General features: G+C 39.8%; 1 protein-coding gene across 1 annotated transcript; it reads left to right on the top strand.

The window, feature by feature from the left end:
• Positions 1-11,770: 11,770 nt before the first annotated feature.
• On the top strand, positions 11,771-19,890 carry LOC133855598 (protein RGF1 INDUCIBLE TRANSCRIPTION FACTOR 1-like). Its single transcript, XM_062291436.1, has 6 exons — positions 11,771-11,900; positions 17,558-17,595; positions 17,648-17,737; positions 17,856-17,930; positions 19,216-19,369; positions 19,781-19,890. Exons 1-6 carry the CDS (start codon positions 11,771-11,773, stop codon positions 19,888-19,890), a joined length of 597 nt encoding a protein of 198 aa, XP_062147420.1.
• Positions 19,891-20,686: the final 796 nt, after the last annotated feature.

The raw sequence follows: 20,686 nt of genomic DNA, 5'->3' as shown, positions 1-20,686 counted from the left end.
CCACTTAAAAAAATTTGCAACCCAAAAACTTAATAGTAAAGAATTTTTCAAAGCTTAAATATTATACAAAAACAAAAAAAATTATAATTAAAAATAAAAAATTATTAAAACCTAAAACAACAAAAGGGGTGGCCGACCACCCCTTTTTTGGGCCAAGAGGGTGGCCGGTAGGGGAGGCTACCGGTGCGAGGATGACAGTACAAGGGCGTGAGGAAGAGACCGTCGGGAAGATTCGCGGCGGAGATCAGAGACCCATGGAAGAAGACTCCGGTCTGGCTCGGCACGTTTGCCTCAACCGAGGACGCCATGCGAGCCTACGACGCAGTGGCTTGGACCCTTCGTGGCCCCAAGGCCAAGACCAACTTCCCTCTTTCCAACTCCACGTATTTCTCGCCACTAAATCCGAACAAAATGGTGAATTTATGTACCATAATCATCACCACCGGTTAGTATGGGATGGCGATGGGTTTCTGGGGCATCCAGATTATGGACCCCCAAAGGCCGACCTCTAGCAGGGGCCTAGGGCGCCGTAACAGCACACACCATGCCGGGTCTCGCGATGCGGAGACGGCACCCTAGGCCGCTCCTGGTGGTCCCCGAGGACTGCGACATCGACTGCGACTTGTCTCTTCGATGGTCGACGACGGTGACATCACGACATCCTCACGCCGACAGTCTCCCCTGCTGGCCACCCTTTTTGTTTTTTTAGGTTTTAATAGTTTTTGGTTTTTAATTATAATTTTTTTTTTATATAAATTTTAAGTTTTAAAAAATTCTTTATTATTAAGTTTTTGTGTTGCTAATTTTTTTAAGTGGAAAACGGTACCGTTTTCCACCACAGCATGCATGCGGTAGTTTTCCACTACCGCATGCAAGCCGGATCTGAAGATTACAATGTTTTGAATTTGAAAGAATTCTAGATTTACAATTTATCTCCATGATTGTCATGACCTGTTTATTGTTGGGAATTGGCTTGTGATGACTCCTGGGAGTACTGTTTATTGTTATTATTAAATTTTGCAATGGGTGTTGAACTCTGGTTTTACTTTGTTGTCCAATAAAGACTCGATTCGATTAAAATCTCCACAACTTTTACTCTCAATATTCGATGAAGACAAACTTGGTGGCATTAAAAATCTCCATAACTTTTACTCTCAAAATCTCCATAACTTTTACTCTCAATATTCAACTTTCTATTTCACAAGAAATTTCCAATTTAGATGTTTGCTAGGTCAAAATGCGCTATCAAGAAAGTAAAGACTCTGTGTGGCATACGAATGCCTCAAAAAGCATCAGGACGATTACTAGGGTTTCATCACAAACTTTAGTAAAAACTCAGCGGTGTCAAGATGGTCTAGGTGATGGTTCATGTGACGGTTCTCTCTGGAAGTCATCTTCCACAGGGAGCGTTATGACGGTCTGGTGACTATCCAGGTGACGGTGCTCTCTAGATCAGTATGGAGTGTCAACAAAGAGCATTAGGAATTTAGGATGGTCTAGTGACGGTTTCATAACTTCAAATAAAAAGACTAACTTTTTATACCAAAAGATTTAGGTGTTGAAAAGTTTTACAACCCAAGTATAGATCACAAAATATGGCCAATTTCTAAGACTTACCCTCTTCCTTATGGCCATTCGGTGACAAAACCAAAAACTCAAGAAAAGCAACAACACAAGTAAATAAAAAATTTGCAATTCCAACCACAGCCTAACAAACCATTACTAGTATACTACTCTGAAATAATAAAAATGAATAAAACAAATATGCGCTTTAATCACGTTCTATAAAATCCAACACTAATGATTAATTTTAAAAAAGAAGGAAACCCAACGAATGCCTTGAACCAATTTATTTTTCCAAACCTAAATAACTCAGATTCATACATTAGCCGAACATTTGATGTCATTCTGGAACGTTTGATTATTACCCTAGCGGAACACTCGATATCACACTAGAACAATCGAGCTGTCCTTTCTTTTACGAACGTTCAAACTATCGTTTTCCCAAACATTCGTAAGTATACCATGAACCTTCGATCATGCCTAAAAAGCACTTTAACTTTTCAGTCATCTTAGCCAACCTTATCCTTTCCCCATGCCTATAAAAGTACACCACGACCCTTAGCCTTCATCCTTCATTCTTGCACTTCAACAAAAGCCTAGACCTAGTGAGAGAGAGGTTCTAGAGAGAGAATGGCATTTGGAGTGATTACATCTTTATAAGGTAACCTTTGAACCTCAATTCCGTTTTTCACAATAATTATACACTGACCTTGTTGTTTATCAAGCATTTCGTAAGTCCTAACATGCTATGTTGAGTTTTTGATTTATCATGCATTGTCCTTGTTTTTCATGTTTTATCATGTTGATGTGGTTTATTATGTTTTTATAGAGTTATTATGAGCTTTGGTTAAGATAGAATATAGTATGGGTAGAAGTTTTGATTTTTTCATGCATTATGGTACCCATCGAACGTTCACTATTTTGACCGAATGTTCGAACCTTGTTGGTTTAATGCTTAACCTCGAAACCGAATGTTCAAGAGTGACCAAAAATTGATTATTAGGGTTTTAACGATAGATTAAAATACCTAGATTGTTATTAGGAATTTACGTGCATGGTTTAGGACTCTCGATGTATTATGTTTAATAGTAGGGTATGTTTCACAGTAATGGGAGTTCAAGATGTTCAAATTTGTGGATGAGCGATTGAGGTAAGTAAATGTTTACGGAACTTATTTTACTTTAACATACGATATATCAAAGGACTGAGCATGCTTTACTTTTCAAAATAATATGTCCTGAGTCTACTGATTTTATAACATTTTTAGACTGCTTCATATGGATAAATGCTTATATATGATTTTCTTAAAGTAAATGAACAATATTTACATCGTATAATATAATGATCATGTGCTTACTATTATTTGGGCATGACCTTATGGTAAAAAAATATTTAATTTTATGTTTGGCATTGGGTCCAATGGTTATTTGTGATTGACACAACATGTACGGATGGGGTCACCATTACGGCTTTGCTAGTAGCATAGGCCACCCAAGGTTGAACTCGATCGGGTTGCTAGTATATGACGATATGCGGCAATTTCCGAGGCACCGGTATTGTACTACGGGTCTAGTGACGGAACTAGAAATCGATCTTTGTAGGGGCCTTTTTTTTTCCCTCTTTATATATAATGTTTCTATTGTATATAAAAAATATGATAAATACAATTTGAAATAAAAATGAACTTTTTTATAAAACAACGTGCATAACAAAAAAAATATCCATCAAACTTCATAAATGTATTAAGATTGATATATTAATAATATAACATGTAGGCACTAATAAAAAAGAAACAAAAATGCAAAAACAAAGTTTCTAAAATTGTAGCTTACGGTCTTTTAGAGAAGTAAAATCATTAAGTAACAAATCTGAATTGACTTTCTCAATAATTTTTCTTTCTATGTAGATACTAATTTGTTGCGAAAACGGAAATAAGCATGGTGTTCACATTATGGCAGAAAAAACTAACAAGCTACAAGTTGAGCTACACAACAGAAGAGGTTTCTAAAACTAATCGAGAAATAAAAACTGGTAGGGTTATGCCTTCTTAAGTTCGAAGAAAAAATTCATTTTGTTTTACACCTTCATTTTATTGGAAAAAAAAAAAAAAAAAAGTCAATCTCCTATTTTTACACAAATCAGACTCTAAGGGTATGTATAGTAAAGAGTTTTGAGAGAAGAAATGGGGAATAAATTGATTAAAGTTATATAAATGTGAAATGAATTTAAATTTTTTGTGAGAGAAAAGTGAAGAAAATTGTTTGAAAATGTGATGAAAGGAGTTTAACTTTTTTGAGAGAAAGCAGGAGAAATAGTTGCCAAACGTAGCCTAATTCACTCTTTGTTCACATAATTCGGTTTTTTATTTCTTATTATTATTTTTTTAAAAAGAATAAAAGAAGTGGGAATGAGATATAAACATGTGTTTCATTACTGTTTAGCTTTTGTGTGTCCATTTTGATAATTCAGTTTTGTACGTAGGGTATCATATATATTTTTTTCTTTTAATTTTTCCAAGGGCCATGGCCCTTTCTTGACCTTGAGTGGATCCGCCACTGCCCTTCGGGACAAACATCAACCTTAGCATGAAGAGGTTAAGGGCTTGAATAAACTATACGAAGGAAATCTATGATTAAATATATATATATATATTTATAGCATGATTTCTCTGCATTAAAAATTTAGTGATTGTGATCGAGAATATGTCGCCCCTCTTCAAAATAAACCTAAATTTTTAGATGACATATTAACGGGGATAGCACATATCATTTTATGAAAAATCCACTTCTAATAAATTGAGTATAATGGACAATCACTTAAGGCTCACTATAGAAATTGGATCTATAATAATTTACTTACCAAGTTATGAATTTACACAATTACTTCTATCCACTATAAAACACCTCACTGTTTTGCAGTCTAGTTAGTTGCGAGGAGGTAGAGTGAGAAATTAGATAGGATGAAGATGCCAAGTGAATGACTCGCATTGTCAAGTGGGTTTAGTTAGTAGTTATCTATTGTTATGCTGGAAATGTTTGTTTGGAGGCTATGAGTCTATAATTGATCATACATGTTCTGTTTCAAGATTTATTATTAGAAATCTCAAATTATTTAATTCTGCTTTTTGCTGTAGTATACGCTGATAATTAGTGTGGCGTGGTGAATTTAGTCAATTACTAGTTAATTGGTTTGATGACACTACGAGTAACACTCAAACTTAAGTAAATAATATTATTTAATTTTGGGGGCATTATAGTGTATTTGGAGTGAGACTAGCGTTTTTCCTAGCAACTTCCAATGGCTTGCATGATCTATTGATAAGGAGCTTGTGTAGGTATAACAGTCACACAACTTGAGAGCTCACACTTTTGGTCACTAATAAAATATTGGGGAGAATGTTTAGACGTCTTAAAACCCTAACCCTAGCATCTGGTATGAGTTTGGTGGAGAAAATGAAATCAACCTCCCTTGCCAAGGAGTATCTGATTGCCCTTATGTGAGTATCTCTTGTTTTTTTTTTTTTTTTTTTTTGGAGAAGAAAGTTAAACTTTCATTAATGAACCAAAGGTACATAATCACCAAATTGGTGCACATAAACAACCACCATAAAGGTGTACACCCAAACAAGAGTCCAAAAGACTCAAACTCTAACAAACAGTTGCTATCAAAGAAATCCAGCCAAACAGAATGGTGCCACCGTGCTAACATCGAATTGTTATAGTAATGGGGAGCCGGTCATTCTAGGCGAAAACCAAAGACTAGGCTAATTAAGCCACAAAGCCAACTGTCAACACAGAACACAACAGGAAAATCAAATGCAACAGACTAAACATTACATGAACAAACAATTGGGCCTCTCAAAATAATGAAGCACAACCCAACTAAAGACAAGAGGCCTCGTCTAGCTAAAAGCCACCTAAAAGCCCATATAATATCAATCCATTGCAAAGATACCCTGTGAAGAGACCATAATATACAAATCCAAACAAGAAAAACCATTCACTGCCCTTGCTGAAAAAAGAACCGACCATTGCCTGAAAAAGAACCCAACCACCACGATCCACCACCAACAGCCACAAACCAGGCTTGAGAAGTGAAGCGTAACCCTCACACGCCGATTCGGGAAATAAGTTTCCCAGAGCATGCTGGCCATGAGCTGATCAGGGAATAACGGCGCGACCACAATGGCCATGAGTCGATCAGACTGGAACACAATGGAGAAAGTAGCTAGGGGGCACGTGACAAGAGATCTCCGGTGAAAACACACAGATCTAGCTCTCAAAAAAACTTTGCAAGCACTGCCAAAAAAGGCGAAAACACCGGGGAGTTGAGGAAACAACCGAATCCAAAACCAACAAAATCACTGGAGTTTTCCTGCAGGAGAGAACAATAAAACCAAAGAAAACACAGAAAAAGAGTAAAAACAACACCACAACCCCGAAGAGTTATGAATACATCTGTACCATGCTCTCTTGAAGCTAATTCCTTGGATTCTCCCGTTGTGTTATTCACACATAATCCCAACAACCATTACAATCGTATGCTTAGGTAACGTGCTCGCGGTCACCAGTAAGGTGATAGTCCCCACAGGGTAGACCTTGTTGCCTACGAATCCAGCCATAAGGGAACTAACCGCAAGCAATTTCTCTAGAGGGAGCCCCATCTGTTCAAAGGTAGGCATGTACAAGATGTCTACGGTGTAGCCTTTATCTATCAAGATTCTCTAGGTGGTGTAATTGGAGACCATCATTGACACCACCAATGCATCATCATGGGGGTGTTGTGCCTCGGCTGCTTCCTCTACATTTAAAATGATTGAATCCTAGTCCCATCAAGGCTTTTACTTCCTCAATACGACCACGCCGTATGTAAGACTGTAGAATACATGTATATGGATGTAACTGAGTCATGATGTTGTTGATATTACTTGTCTGGATACGCCTATATGTCTGTGTTCTCCGAAGGTTGCAAAATGCATGTATATGAGTGTAGTTGGATTATATATGGTACACATAGATATGTATTAGATGGGTATGTATGTGTATGTTCCCAAGCGGGAGATTGAGTCGTATATATACATTCATGATTGAATAATATGTTTTTGGTGTTTTCATAGCTATAGTGTTTACCTTATCAGCTACGACACATTTCTAAAAGAAAACTAAACTAAGGTAGCTGTTATTATAAACTCATATAGAAAGTGAAATGCCGGCTTAGTGCAAAAGCCAATAAATCCTATACTTACTGAGACTGTGTACTCATTAATCCGCTTATGCGAACGTGGTTAACGTACTCTACAATCGCATAGACAATGTTGTTGATGCAGGTACACCCAATGTAAATTAATGAAGATCTTGTAGCCTTGTACTTAGGCTACTATGACTAAGGATTTCGGATGCCAGAGTTTAGTGTCGAACTATGGTGCAGTCTATTATTATATTGGTCATATTTTGTTATGTACCTAAACAGCTTTTGTATATGGCATTGGGTTGTATGTGACACTCTTTTATATAGTCATTCTTTTGTATGTAATAGATACAATGTTGAAGCTGTAATTACATAGATGTTTATTTCAGCTATGTGTTGTATATGTTTTTCATCATCATATGTTTAGAAGTTTTCATTGCTATGTGTAATATCTGATGTAATATACTCATGTTATAAGATGTTTGTAAGTATGTTCATATTTTATGATGGTTGGGTTCATGGTGTGAAGTCATACCATTGCGATGATTTGTTTAAAAAAAAAAAAAAAAAAAGGGTCATCACAGGGAGTCCCTCAGATAGGGTTCCCTAGATTACCAAGGGTATAGGGCCCTCAGACTATTCAATAGTGTAGCCCCTTGGCAACTGATCGCCTCCAAAAGGATCATCGGTCTGTCGGGCTCTTAAGGAGCCTCCTACCCCCGAGGGTTAGTGTAACGACCCACCCCCAATGACACAATATTGTCCGCTTTTGGCTCCCCAAACCAGACTTCCCAGGAGGTCACCCATCCTGGGATTGCTCTCGCAGAAGCACGCTTAACTGCGGAGTTCTGATAGGTTCATTGCCATCACGGCTTTAAAACGCGTTGTGTCATATAGGGTGCATTTATACATATAAGCACATCCTCATTCCCAGGCGATGTGGGACGTCACAATCACCCCCCCTTGGGACCCAGCGTCCTCGCTGGCGACCCTCATGGGATCACCCCATTCTTGGCATCCCAGCGAGTGCCCGCCGGTAACCCTCTTGGGCTTGTGCACGCTCCCACCATCTCAGGCTGGGCAATGGCTCTGATACCATTTATAACGACCCACCCCCAATGACACAATATTGTCCGCTTTTGGCTCCCCAAACCAGACTTCCCAGGAGGTCACCCATCCTGGGATTGCTCTCGCAGAAGCACGCTTAACTGCGGAGTTCTGATAGGTTCATTGCCATCACGGCTTTAAAACGCGTTGTGTCATATAGGGTACATTTATACATATAAGCACATCCTCATTCCCAGGCGATGTGGGACGTCACAGTTAGATAGTTGGCAGCCCCTTAGACAGAGCAGTCTACCGGTTTCGTTCCTATCCTGACCTTGATGAACCTCAAGTTCATGTGATGATTGGCTCGTCCTACTGGTCAATGTGACAGGGGTAATGGGCCTTGATGTTCCCTTGTAGAACTGAAGGAAAAAAAAAAAATGGTATTTGTAAATAATAGTTTTACGAGCTAACATATATACTTAATTATTGGGTTGTGTTTGTCTCACACCTCTTTCAAAAACAAAAAATTAAGAAATTATGAGCCTGAACCGGTTGACAATGCACCAGATTCATCGTTATATTGTGTTCAACTCTAAAGAGTTCCTCCATTTGCAGATGTAAGTAGTGTTTATATATTTAACAGAATTCAAATAAAATTATTAATAATAATTATTACATAATTGTATCCACTGAATGTAGGATGCACAAAGACGCGCTTAGGCGATCATGCACTAGGGGTCGCATCGCGGATGCTCTTATTGAAGCCCAACATTATGAGTAGTCCTGCGAATGGTACCGTACATATGTAAGGAAATAGTGGTATTTTAGCAATTGGCAAAATTTCTGCGCGTTCAGTGTAATTAATCAATGTCGTCTTTAATATTTGTAATTATAACACAGGTCGATGGCCTGGACAATCAACGTAGGGAGGAATTGGGCCACAAATTGGTTATGCGTTGTAGAGGGCTAAAGGAGACAACAGTCAAGTACAACAAGTATGTGATAAATGGAAAACTATTCTGCACGCTTGCCCATGATGTGGAAAGGAGGACTTAGAACAGAGGCGTATGTGTTCCAACCTTTGAAGGCGAAACGTACTATGGGCAGTTAACTGATATAGTTGAGGTCGAGTACTATGACAGGATTACGTACGTCCTATTCAAGTGTAATTTGGCAGACCCCACGATGGACAGAGGATTCAAAATAAACGATTATGGCCTAGTGTTTGTCAACTTCAATCACCTCGTCCACATGGGAGATCTGATTAATGACGAGCCTTACGTGCTTACATCTCAGGTAGATAAAGTATTCTAAGTCGAAGATGGAAAGAACCCAAATTGGGTTTGTGCAGTGAGGACTAAACCGCGCAACGTGTACGACGTTGGTCAGGGGGAAGGGAGTAATGAGGCAGGTACAACCTATCACGAGTACGAACCACTCGTACTAGCCACTGCTCACCTACATGATATGAATGATGAATTCGAGTACGACAGGCCTAACATTGATCCGATTGAAGCTCCCGTTATACAATGATTGCTATATTTATTGTTGGTACAATTCGCTTGAGCTCAATATACTTTTTTAATTTGTAAAATACAAGGGTTAATAAATACGATCATTGTATAATTTGAATGTTTATTAGTAATGTATAAAATACAAATTTTAATTAATTTGTCTACATTTGTTCTCAGGTATTGATGGACCAGAGACCTCCTCCTTGTGCACATCGGGCACCACGCCTACCCGTGCCCTCCACAACCATGCCCACAGCTCCGGTGCCACTATATACTGTGGCGTGGCCGCACCACCCAGATGCCGCTTATAGACCATTGATGCCGGGTACGGTAGGTGTGACCACGTCAGATCACGGGCAGACCAGCACAGCTGGATATTTTTCTTCCCCATATTCAGTGCCGTCGACGTTCTCGCAGATGAGGATCACCTCACCGGGGCATGTGACTCGATGGTGGACGCGAGAGGGTCATAATGGGATGAGCACACATGGTTCTATGTTGTACTTTCTGTACAAATATACTGGACCTACGCCATGTGGATTCGAAAGTGAGACACAGGATGATAGGTTTCTGATGCCACAGACGGGGGAGATGCAGATGCCGGCTACGGGGTTGGGACAGATGCCGGCACCGGCATTGCTCCAGGCCCTAGCGCCTGGGGAGAGCCAGGTGCCTTATTCTATGGAGAGCCAGGTGCCGCTTTCTGGTGAGAATCAGGTGCCAGATCTGGGGGAGAGCCAGATGCCCCCTGAGGGGGACGTTGCGATGTTGGGTTCCGATCAGTTGGCCCCCAATAGCCCCCAGGATATGCTTTCAAATGATGATTAGCATTCTCCCTCGGCGGAAGGGGTTGGCGAGGAGCATGCAGGAGACCCAGCAACCCAGCGCATACAGACTGACCAGATTCGGTTGATGGGTAAGTAATTTAAATTTTTAATTAATATTAAGTTCGATAAAATTATAAATTGCATTTTAAATTTATTAATATAATTAAGTTTTTTAGTGTTAAACAATTAAATGTTTTATATTTTTTGATTAGGGTACAACCCTGACTCTGCATCTATTATGAGGTGATTAGGGACCCACAGAGGAATTGGGTGCTCCCGAGGGGGAAGAAGATTGTGTTGTAGTACAATGCTGCAACACAACCCGTAGGACGAACCTGGAATCATTTTAGGCCTGCTACGAGCATGCTTGTCAAGAGCGGGTCCTACATACATATGCGGGACGAATGGGCGAAGGTAGATAAGCAGATTAAGAAGGCTATGTGGGACGCGCTGATGGTATGTTTATGAAATTAATTGTTTTATTTATTTAAATTAAACTTAAGATTAAGTTTTTGTTGAACTTATGAAGTTAATGCTTAAATTGAATGTGCAGGAGGAGTTTTATCTATCTGTATCCGTAGACGAGCACAACGCACAACACGAAGCATGGGCTGATATTGGCCGTAAGCACCGCTAGTGGAAGTTGAAGTTTAGAACCAAGCTTGGTATTCGAGATGGTGACACACCCGAGATTATAAGTGCGAGAGTGCCGGAGAAAGTTTTTGAGAAGTATGGCCCAGCAGATGTGGAGGAGCTGCTGAGCGATTGGTGCACGGAGCAAAAAATGATATGTAGGTCTTTGATTGTATTACTATAATGTTGTGTATTTTTAATAACAGTTCATTTAATTTACTTAATACTTTAAGTGCTAATGCTTACATTTTTGTGAAATGTTCAATGCGTAGGTGACCTGTGAACGAATGAAGCGGATGCGGGAGCAGAATGACCTCCCCCATTGTCTGGGATCCAAAAGTTATGCCAGATTTAATTACGATGAGGTATGAACTAATATATGTATATGTTGAGTTCCTTATATTTGTGCCTAATTGTTTATATTTACATTAAATAAATATTACTGTTTGTTATATATTTAAACTGGACAGCGACAGGCATCTACATCTGGCATGCCCCCCACTCGCTCCGAGTGGTTCGTGAGGACGCACACAAGGAAGGACGGCACTTACCTGAATGAACGTACACGGGTCCTTTGCGTATACTACTGATCTATTTTACTAATATTTCTAACTTATTCGTGTGATAAAGTATGTATTCAATACATGTGTATTTATGTTGACAACGTACATGAGAGGATGACGCAGGGTTTATCCAGTGATCCTGCCGCCACGCAGAGCGTCTCAGAAGACACGGTGCGTTGGACCGAATGACGTGTATGAACAGGTCGTTGGGAGGCCTGAGTACGCGGGGAGGGTTCGGTAGGTTGGGCCGAATGTTACTCATGTTCGTGGGACGTGTTTCTCGTACAGGGCTCATTCACAAGGGGGACCATCTGAGGGCACATCTCGGGATTGGGCCAAACATGCCCGGAAGATGGCGGAAATGGAGGCAATGCTACGGGCTGAGAGAGAAAGGAATGATGCCTTGGAGCAGCGCATGCGATAATTCGATGACATGGAGCAGCGCATGCGACAATTCAAGGCATTCATGACCTCTATGGGACAATCACATCTATGCCCTGGTGCTCAGCAGTCTTCACTTGCAAACGGCGGTAGTACATCGTCTGTCAGTAGTGCATCTGCAGGTATGATTTATATTGTGTATACGACAAAATTATTTTTAATTTATTAGATTACTTGTTTAAAATTGCATATAATTTTATATACTTTAATTGTTTTTATAACTTGCAGGTAATGCGACAACGATTGGTCCGTTGTCGCCTATTGGACAAGGGCTGAGCCAACACTCTCCTGTCAGGACACCGTCGCCTGCTACACCATCCCTTGCGCAGCAATAGCTGATTGGCGAGTACACGCCTGGGACGGTACCTCGTGATCCCCAGGGACGCCATGCAGATTTGTAGATATTTTGTGTAATCATTTTTTGTTACTAATGAACATGTTTATTAGTATATTGTTGTGTTTATTTGTGTAGTTAACAAATACGTTATTAATTATTGATTTGAGTAATTTGATGTTGTCATATTTTTGGGTAAAATAGATTCTGTGATATTTTTGAGCGGAAATAAGAATTTTTTTTTTAAAAAAATTAAATTAAAAAATAAATTAACAAAAATAAATCAATTTTTTTTTTAAAAAAGTAAATTTTTAAAAATTAACCACGTGTATATTAGTACACGTGGCTGACAGTTAGCCACGTTTACAGCAAATACACATGGTTGACTGTGGGCCACGTGTACTGATATGCACGTGGCCACTGTGCCATGTGTAATATACACGTGTCACACAGGTCGCCACGTGCACAGAAAAAAACGTGGTCACTGTGTCAGCCACGTGTATTGATATACACGTGGCACAGTGGCCACGTTTCTTACTGTACACATGGCGAATTGCACAATTTGCTACAACTGGATCTACCACGCCCCGAACACGTGGCCATTTACATGCGGCAAACTGTTTGCCATGTGTACGGCCTCCGGACACGTGGCGAACTGCAAGCGGCGAATTGCAGGATTTTTTGTAGTGTAAGTAGAACTGAAGGAAAAAATAATAAAAAAAATGGTATTTGTAAATAATAGTTTTACGAGCTAGCATATATACTTAATTATTGGGTCGTGTTCGTCTCACACATCTCTTTCGAAAACAAAAAATTAAGGAATTATGACCCTATAAATTTTGAACGAAGTGTAATTGAAAGGCCAACGTTGGCTGAGAGATCTAAGCAATAATCTTTGTACAAATGCTTCTTACCCGTACTTAATTCAGAGTACGTACGTTCTTGCCTGTTACTTGAAAGCCAAAAATGTGTTATATACGTGCAAACCTTTTAAGGCATTCTTTCATGGAGGTAGATGAGTTAGGTGCAAAATTCACACTGTCTGATCGAGATCGAGAATAATGGCGAGCGTCATATGATAGATAGAATGCTCTATTATACAAAAATTACAATGTACGTGCATGGGTGTAATTTTGGAGAAAATTTAAAAGCTACCATACATACGTCCGTACGTGTCAGCAATGCAGGTGTTATACAAAAGTTACAATGTGGGTGTAATTTTGGAGAAAATTTAAATGCTACCATGCATACGTACGTCCAGACGACATACGAGTCAGCAATGCATTTGGTGTAATACAAAAATTATAGTGTAAGTGGGTGTAATTTTTTCAACCGTCCAATTTAACTCTACTCTTTCTGTTTCTTAAAAAGAAATTGAAATAAAATATATATGAACAGTTGAAAAACCTACGATATATATATATATAAAAAAAAATTTTTACAACTGTTGGTACAGTTTCCGGTATGGTGTGAATCTGCACGTTCCTTTGATGTTCTTCACGCTTCTCAATAACTCTGCAAAACAACAAAACCTAGGGACCCTTCCGGGGGTCCCGCTCCGATGCCTAAGTTAGCTTCTGTGAGAGAAATAATGCTCTGTGCATAAAAATTGAGACCTTGTTTATACCTGGGGTATGAGCCTATTTATAGGCATAGAGGTGGAGTCAAACCTGGATTAGGACTCCTGCTCCTTGTTGATCTAGAACTGCTGTCAGAGTTCTAATTGGACTTTAATCCTTTACTAGGCTTCTAATTGGATATCTTCTTAGACTTCCAATCTGATATCTTCTTAGACTTCTGATCTGATATCTTCTTAGACTTCTGATATGATCATTATTCTTATCTGTTTGGACCTATTTGACTTTTGAATCTCCTCTTTGGATCGGGTTGAGTGGGATTTATCCCCAACAGTTACCCCCCAATTCCCTTATCCAAAGCTTGCTTGAATAATGGGAATTCCATGTCTAAAGAAACCCGATCTTTGTCTCCTTCTGAAAACCTGCTAACCTGCAAAACCCGAGGGTTAAATCTTACCCCCCAATTACCTTCTTGTTTTTCCTTAGGGTTTTCTCCCTGTATCTTGAAAAACCTGCAAAACCCGAGGGTTAAATCCGACCCCCCGAGAAGTTTCTTCTTGCTCTCGGCTAGGATTGATCCGAGAGGCTCCTTCTCGGCAAGGACTGATCCGAGAAGTTGTTCTTGCTCTCGGCTAGGACTGATCCGAGAGGCTCCTTCTCGGCAAGGACTGATCCGAGAAGTTTTTCTTGCTCTCGGCTAGGACTGATCCGAGAGGCTCCTTCTCGGCAAGGACTGATCCGAGAAGTTGTTCTTGCTCTCGGCTAGGACTGATCCGAGAGGCTCCTTCTCGGCTAGGACTGATCCGAGAAGTTGTTCTTGCTCTCGGCTAGGACTGATCCGAGAGGCTCCTTCTCGGCAAGGACTGATCCGAGAAGTTGTTCTTGCTCTCGGCTAGGACTGATCCGAGAGGCTCCTTCTCGGCAAGGACTGATCCGAGAAGTTGTTCTTGCTCTCGGCTAGGACTGATCCGAGAGGCTCCTTCTCGGCAAGGACTGATCCGAGAAGTTTTTCTTGCTCTCGGCTAGGACTGATCCGAGAGGCTCCTTCTCGGCTAGGACTGATCCGAGAAGTTGTTCTTGCTCTCGGCTAGGACTGATCCGAGAGACTCCTTCTCGGCTAGGACTGATCCGAGAAGTTTTGGTCTCAGCTAGGACTGATCCGAGACGACCCCCCTTTCTTCTTGATCTCGGCTAGGACTGATCCGAGACTCTCGGCTGGGACTGATCCGAGACGACCCCCCTTTCTTCTTGATCTCGGCTAGGACTGATCCGAGACTCTCGGCTAGGACTGATCCGAGAGTTTTTGCCTGCAAAAGAAACAACATCAACGGGTTCCTGGTCCCTAGACCGGGAACACTCCGATGCTTAAGTCAGCTTTATTCATTTATTCTGAAAATACTTATTCCCAAAATCTGGGGAATTTTCTGTCTAGTCTGAATTAAAAATAAAAGTCTAGTTCTTTGCAAATATAAATACTAAAAAATAAAAGCAAGCCTGAAATTCCCGAGAGTCCTTTTTATGGGATCACGGGCAGATACTGCTGTTGCCTCGGCTCTCTATGCTGTGGGCTTCTGCTTCTTCGGTCCTCTCTTCTTTCTATGTCATCTCGGGGAGCATTCTCTTGATGCCTTTCGTCTAGCTGAGGACGGTCTCGGGGATAGTAATCCCGTGGCTGTTGATCTCGGGGCTGATAGTCCTGATGATTCCGAGGCCTGTTATTTCCTTGATGGTTCTGTCGCTCTCCCAAGAACCGAACCAACTTGCCATTCTTTATGAATTCTTCTATTAACAACCTTAGGGTTACGCACCCCTCGGTGTAATGACCTGCTTGTTTATGGAAATCACAATACTTCCCTGCATTCTTATAAGGAGGATCACCTGGTATCTTTTGTGGTTCCCGAAACGCCGGATCTCTCTTGATCTCCATGAGGACTTCTGATATCTCGGCATTGAGAGGTGTAAAGTTGTAATCTTTGAACTTCTTTACCTGTCTCTGCTCTTCCCAATCAGCTTTCTTGAGTTCTTTCCTTTTCTTTTCTGGGGCTGTCTCTCGGGGTAGTCTAGAACTGGCCATAGACTTCAGCGTCTCTTCCTGATTGATGAATTCTTCTACCTTATCCATGAGGCCCTGCAAGGTACTCGGTTGCTTCCGGATCAACTTCTTCATCAAAGGCTCCTCGGGTGAAATTCCCTTAAACTTATCGGGAAGTTGATAGTCTGCCACCCGTCTGGTGAAGGGTGAGTCTGTACCCATTAGGAGCTTGTCCACCATTACGGATCTGCCTTTGTCCTTTCTTTCCATCTCCATGTCCGTGCACCTTCTCTCCAGCTCGGCAATAATTCTGCTCAGATCTCCTTGGCGGTCATCCTCCCTCCGAGGATTAATGTTGCTATTGTGATCTTCTTCCTCACGCTCATCCCTGTTCATCTCGGGATTGGGCTGTCTCGTCCTCATGCGTAACAATTCTGCGTTTAAGTCTTCAATCTGGGCTTCCAACGCTGCTATGCGATCTTGATCTCCACCCCCCGGGGGAGGGTTCGGTGGAGGCTGCAAATTATTCTGAATAGCCGGTTCCTGTGGGGCCACGGGCTGTCGATTGGTCTGGCTTCCGGAACGTGTGTTCATCACCATGCTGGATCTTCTTTTTCTTTTATGAGGAACGAATAATCGTTTCCCACAGACGGCGCCAAACTGTTGGTACAGTTTCCGGTATGGTGTGAATCTGCACGTTCCTTTGATGTTCTTCACGCTTCTCAATAACTCTGCAAAACAACAAAACCTAGGGACCCTTCCGGGGGTCCCGCTCCGATGCGTAAGTTAGCTTCTGTGAGAGAAATAATGCTCTGTGCATAAAAATTGAGACCTTGTTTATACCTGGGGTATGAGCCTATTTATAGGCATAGAGGTGGAGTCAAACCTGGATTAGGACTCCTGCTCCTTGTTGATCTAGAACTGCTGTCAGAGTTCTAATTGGACTTTAATCCTTTACTAGGCTTCTAATTGGATATCTTCTTAGACTTCCAATCTGATATCTTCTTAGACTTCTGATCTGATATCTTCTTAGACTTCTGATATGATCATTATTCTTATCTGTTTGGACCTATTTGACTTTTGAATCTCCTCTTTGGATCGGGTTGAGTGGGATTTATCCCCAACAACAACACTCAAGCCAAATCCGTTAATAAAAAGGGACAGTAAGAAAACTGGCTCGACTAAGGTAAGCGGGAAGAGAATCATCTCCATTTTACGGTCTAAATTTAAAGTTGATGCATCTAATGGTAGTACATATGAAGTTACATCTTTTAAAAAGTTTGCACAAAAGAAATGCATTTTTTTTAGCATTAAAAAATTACTATTTAATTGGTAGATAAAAAATTTCAAAGTTGTCATCTAAACTGATCAAGTTAATTCTTTTCATTCTCGCTCCAACAGCAGCTAGCCTAGCTATCTAATAATGCAGAGTCCTAGTAAAAGTACTTCAATGTGAATCTAATGATATGTGTCAAATTAGTTAACTTCACCCAAACTTTCCAGTCATATATATCGATCTGTCTATTATTGTTTTGACGGACACGTCCAAACTTAGAGAGTCTTACTCTCTCTTTCTCTCTCTCTGCAAAACTATGAAAGAGTCCATACGCATCAAACCAGTACTCCATCTCCATGCACTCAGAAATGAAGTAGAAATATTTTTTCTCCATCTCTCTTCCATTCCTAGAGTTAATTTATAGCCAATTGCGATTAATTACTAATTTATTAGTTATTAGTTATTTGTATAGTAAAGATCTTTTTAACTTCTTCCTTTTCTTCTGTTTTTTCACTTTTTCGATAGTACGTTTATTCATTAAGATGCTAATGATTTTGCAGAATATCTATGCGGGGGCACCTCCATGGCTGATTGCTATGTAGAAAACCACATTCTTTAGCAATTGTTGCATCATCCATCCAAATGAGAAGAAGAACGATTTGGATCACTTTTGCATAGAGTGTCGTCGGTCTTTGTGTTCAAATTGTCTTCCCGCTCACAAGCGTCACAAGCACGTCAAGGTCTTTCTATGTCACCCCATTAATCACTTTCTTCATGTTAAACGCAAGGGAATAACGTTTAATAACTCTGTCTTCTATTCTGGGACTAATAACGTATGTGGATTTATGCTCTTGAAAGATTCGGAGATATGTCTACAATGACGTTATAAATCGGCAAGACTTACACAAGCTCTTCGACTGCTCCGGTATACAGGTTTGTGAACTAGTTTCTAAATGACACTGCATGTTTTCTTTTAGCATTACCACTAAACATATTCAACATCTGCTTTCTTCTTCCTTTCTTGTGTACGTATTATGAACACTTTCAAAAAATAAAAATAAAATACGGAGATTTCTAGGCGTTTACTTGTTAGCGTATTTGAGGTGTCAAAGTTTTCGTGTGTCGGGAATTGGTATTTGTCTGCTTAAACTACCCTGGCAGTGCTGCAATGGGGCAGGCCGGGTGGCGGTGGGGTGTGCCGGGCGGCACTGGAGTGGAGGATGCCGAGAGAGACCGAGAGTGCAGTGGAGAGGGAGAGCGGGGTTGTAGGGCGTGGGAGAGGGACACTAATTTTTAAGTAAATTAGTGGTGTGTCAGTATTTTGTGGCGCGAAAGGCACTAATTTTGTGCCGCGTCCAACAAAATTGTGGCGCGTCAGTCTAGCACCCCACAAAAGTGTGGCATGTCTGATTGGCGTGTCACTTTTCCACACCACTAATTATTTTAGTGAGGTGTTCCTTTTTAACACACCAAGAAATAGTGAAGTGTCAAAAATTACTTTATTATAGACATGCTATTAAATGCAGAGTTTTTTGCAGTGACAGCGTATGATAATAGCATAAACTATGAATTGTAGATAAAAAAGAGAATTCAAGAACAGAGAAAATAACAAATAGGGAAGAGAAAACCAATAATTGCCCTAAATAAGCAAATAGAGAAATAACTCTAAAAGACTTAAAATTTAATTGATTCCAAAATAATACGAACATGCCTTTATTCAGTTCACGTTGTTTGTAGAAAAACGACGTTAAATTTTTTTAACTTTGTGTCCTTTATAAGTAAAGAACGTGAAAATTACGTCGTTTTAAAATAAATGACGTCAACTCACAAATTAATGTCGCTTGTTGCAAACGACACAAAATAAAAATAAAAATAAGGAGTTGCAAACCCTTAGCCTGTACAAAAGATGTACAGCATATATATATTACAAGTACTCCCAGCAGAATTTTGAATATATATACTTCCATTGTCGACACGTGCAAATTATTATTTCGTTTTTCTTTATTATATATTGAGTTGATCGATGCTGCCATAAACCGATCTATGTTTCTTATACTATACACAAAACCATTCAACTATTTGCAGGAACGTCATAATTTATGTAGCATTAATTAATTAATTAACACATTCATATATACACTATATATATGCAGCAATATATATAGACAAGTCTAGATACGTACAGCACCACTTATTGTGTGCAATTTGTTGTTCACAGACATATTATACGAATAAAACCAAAGTGGTGTTCTTGAAACAAAGACCTTACCAACAGCAGCAGCAGCAGAACAACTTGAGGGAGTATAGGTGTACCACCTGTGATAGGAGTCTACAAGATAATTCACTCTATTGCAGTGTAGCATGCAAGGTCAGTTTTTGATCTATCTTCCTCTTTCTAGCTTATTGTTTTTTACTGTTAGCAACTTAGCATGGTCTCAACTCTTTAGTCACTAAGTCTGCATTTATCTTCAACTTTATGCAAGCAGTTCATGATCTGATTAATTAGCCTCCCAAGAGTAAGATTACTACATGGGGAAAACCCATGAGTTTCTTTATTTAAAAGGCTCTATTTTTTTTTGGCCATGCTTTTGGTTTGAGAGTCATAAATTCTGAATTAAAATTCATATTGACTGCTACTGAGCTTGATGCAGGGGGAGTTTTCGGGATCTTTAAAATTAGTCAGTCTTGTACGGCTTTAAAAACCAAGCACCAATCTGCTTATTATCTTTCTCTTAATTGGTGACAGGTTTTAGCCATATATGATAATCAGACTAATGAGAGAGATGAAGGCCAAGACAATGTAACAATTGGAGACGGAAAATACCTTGCTCTATCGATATCCAAGAGGAGGAAACTGAGGAAAGGAGCCCCTTTAAGGGCCCCAATGTTCTGATTCACCATGATAGCTAGGAAAGGATTTAAATATATAGATCACTGCTGATATGTAATATTTATAAGTTTGTAACTTTCTTTGGATCTAGTATATGAAATGCTTTTTAGTTTAGTGCATGTTAGGTGTAATATTGTGAGTAAGATCGTATGAAGCTCATTTTGATCGATTTCCAAGTTGTTTTTCTACCATATTTCAGTGGGCTGATGGAAACCCACTCGGTTAAGGGACTAGCTTGTTTGGGTGAAATAATTTCCCACTTCGGATAGGAGAGAACATAGATTTAGAAATATTTTTTCTGCTTTTTTTAATAACAACAAGATAGTCTTTAAATAGAATTACACCTAAATTGATAATAACTTTTAATTAATCCTAAAATTAATTTTACACTAATCTAATCCTAAATTTAAATAGTCTAATCTTAATGAGTTGGAATTCTAATCCAACTCAACTACTAAACCTATCTCACCCTAATCTGATCCCTAACATTCCTCCCCCTTAAAAGACCTTGCTCCCAAGGTCCACGTACTTAATTTCTTCTCATCATTTACCACTTGCTTCTGTAATATAAGGCCTAATACACATGAGGGATGGCTTTGATGGGTCCCACTCTTACAATCAAAGGTCCACTTACTACAAAAAGTCACATTTTGATGTCATACAAAATTAAGATTGTTCTGACAGCGTATGATAGCAGTAGAAGTTAAGAATTGAAGACTAAACAAGGAACTCATGAAGAGAGAAAATAACGATTAGGGAAGAAAAAAACCCTAGTTGCCCCAAAGAAGCAAACAAAGAA

Source organism: Alnus glutinosa, chromosome 1 (genome assembly GCF_958979055.1).
Source record: "Alnus glutinosa chromosome 1, dhAlnGlut1.1, whole genome shotgun sequence".
NCBI classification, from domain to species: Eukaryota; Viridiplantae; Streptophyta; class Magnoliopsida; order Fagales; family Betulaceae; genus Alnus; species Alnus glutinosa.
The sequence above is the reverse complement of the archived record's forward strand: the minus strand, read 5'-3'. Positions and strand labels throughout refer to the sequence as shown.